The sequence below is a fragment of the Eleutherodactylus coqui genome, chromosome 8, assembly GCF_035609145.1.
Source record: "Eleutherodactylus coqui strain aEleCoq1 chromosome 8, aEleCoq1.hap1, whole genome shotgun sequence".
Taxonomy (NCBI): Eukaryota; Metazoa; Chordata; class Amphibia; order Anura; family Eleutherodactylidae; genus Eleutherodactylus; species Eleutherodactylus coqui.
The window spans coordinates 186746190-186748522 of NC_089844.1; the positions used below are offsets into that span (position 1 = coordinate 186746190).

Sequence of the window (2333 nt, forward strand, 5' to 3'; positions counted from 1 at the left end):
TATAAAGGCCTGATATCCCAACCGTTGTGTTTGTTTTGCAGAATGAAACCTTCTTGTGTCATCGTTTCACTAAATTTGTTATGAAGTATAACTTGATGTCCAAGGATAATCTAATTGTTCCCATCTTGGAAGAGGAGGTTCAAAGACTGGTTGCGGGCGAGAGTGAAGCATAATCATCTCTGTACTCTGTATTAAGCTTTTCTGCATTTTGGAAATGGGTTTATTTTAAAGCGGAGGAAATGAAAATCTTTTGGGAAAGTTGGGCTTTACTTACAAAACCTTGATTGTATTTTCGCCCTCTAGCATGTACGGTTAGAAACGATCCTTTGGTTTAATATTGTGTTTGTATATATTGTGCACAGCCATTTTTACCTGCAAATCTCTCTAATTAGAATATTCACAAAGTAGAACAATTCTTTTCATCGATGTAGCCAATTTAATAAGAGGGGTCATCTACATAGCAGCCCTGCACCCGGACCTCGGTAGGAGGCACTCCTGGGCAATCACGGATGGTATTCTGCTCTTGTTGCTGTTATGTTTTAGGGATAAGTGTTCGATCCTATTTAAATCACACCAAGTGGGTTTGTATTCAGATGACATGGTTGTTTGACAATTGTGCATTATATGCAGCGCAGTAGGATTCTAGTCTTTGTAACATTTTATGAAAATAAGTTGTTAAAAATTGCATTAAAGTATAATGTTTCATTGTTTGCAACTTGTCTACATCGATGATTTGTGCATTGGAAGAAACTGGAACCTGTTAGGGGGGTCTAAACAGACCGTTCAGCTGATGCTGTCTGCCTCCCAATCAGCTTTAGGTATGAGCACTCATAGACAACGCAAATGGACGACCACATACGACATGCAATGCCAAGAAGCGAAGTGAAAGTTTATTCAGCAGAGTACAGAAGTTATAGAGAAAAGTTTGTTGCGTAATGATTTAATCACTGCGCATGTCCGAGGTCGCTGGACATCTGGAGGAACAATTAATAATACGTCTTTCAAAGACACCTGGTTTCCCAGGACAGTACATCAACATATTATGATCAGTTTATCAAAGTAAAAAGTATTCAAGGATACTTTCCCAAAAGGGAAGAAAAAGGGAGGATAAATAAGAACTCGTGTGAGAACAAGAGGATAGATAAGAACTCGTGTGAGAACAAGATCAGAAAGAAAGTGAAATAATAAAAAAAGGGAAATTAAAACTATTTTCTCTTTTTTTTTTTTTTTTTTTTTTATTTGAGAGGAAAAACTATAATTAACCCCTCACATTCCCCCATTTGGACATAGGGTCCACCATCATGCTAGGTACGTTCACCCGAGTGGTGCCAGCTCCTGCCAGATTCCCTAGTCATGTGGTGGTCCCGAAGTCCACCTGGCTTAAAGTTTAGCAAAAGCCTTTTCACTACAACATGTGATACAAGACATGATTAACTTTAAAGCAACATATATGACGAGCAAAATCATTATTACTTGAAGCATACTTTGTAAAATTCCCATGAACCATCCTCCCAGACCAGAGAACCAATTAGCGGGATTGAGAAGGCTAAATGTGTTACCCCACCAGCTATCTCTGGTTTCTGAGTTTTCATTTGTCCATGCAAGCAGTTCTTTTGGCGGAACAGGAACAGCCAGGAAAGGAAGACTAGTGGCAGTTACTGGTGCGTGTGTGCAAGTCCAACAGTCCTTCACCTGTGAAGTGTTCAGTCAATCTACCAGTATTTGGTGGTGTCTAACAAAGTGGTTCTGGGCATTGTCATTTTGCACCCTCTCATAGGGGCGAAGCATGGAGTGAGGAGTCCAAAAAGTCCAACAATAAACAAAATGTCCTTCATTTTCCTTCTCATAGGGGGGGCAAAGCAGGGTGTGAAAAGTCCCATTAGTCCCAAAACAAGCAACAGTTCCTTCAACTTTCACCGAAGTAGGTGTGATCAGCAGGACTTGATAGGGCCCCTCGAATCTGGCCCCTAGGGATTTCCGGACACTCCTCTTTACGACCACCCAGTCTCCAGGTTGCAGAGAGTGTGATCCCTCTAAGTTGTCTGGGTCTGGAATGGAAGACTAGATTCTGTTACTTTTAGTTGGTCACACAGGTGCTTTACATATCCGGCTACTGTGTCATAGCCCTGCTGTAGGGCCTGTGGATGATACAGCCCCAATCTTGGCACAGAGCCAAACAAAACTTCTTTTAACTTAAGCGTACCATTTAGTCTTTTCACTTTGCCTGAACTCTGCGGGTGGTATGGGGTGTGAAACGCTTGTTCCACCCCAAGGGCTGACATCACCTCTCGCATCACTTCACCTGTAAAATGTGTACCTCTGTCACTCTCAAT

General features: G+C 41.5%; 1 protein-coding gene across 1 annotated transcript in view; it reads left to right on the forward strand.

Moving 5' to 3' along the window:
* Positions 1-715, forward strand: part of MOB4 (MOB family member 4, phocein) — a 29426-nt gene extending 28711 nt beyond the window's left edge. The window contains exon 8 of the mRNA XM_066577116.1: positions 42-715. Coding sequence (XP_066433213.1) covers positions 42-173 — 132 coding nt within the window. The 3' untranslated portion in view covers positions 174-715. The remainder of the gene's footprint in view (positions 1-41) is intronic.
* Positions 716-2333: the final 1618 nt, after the last annotated feature.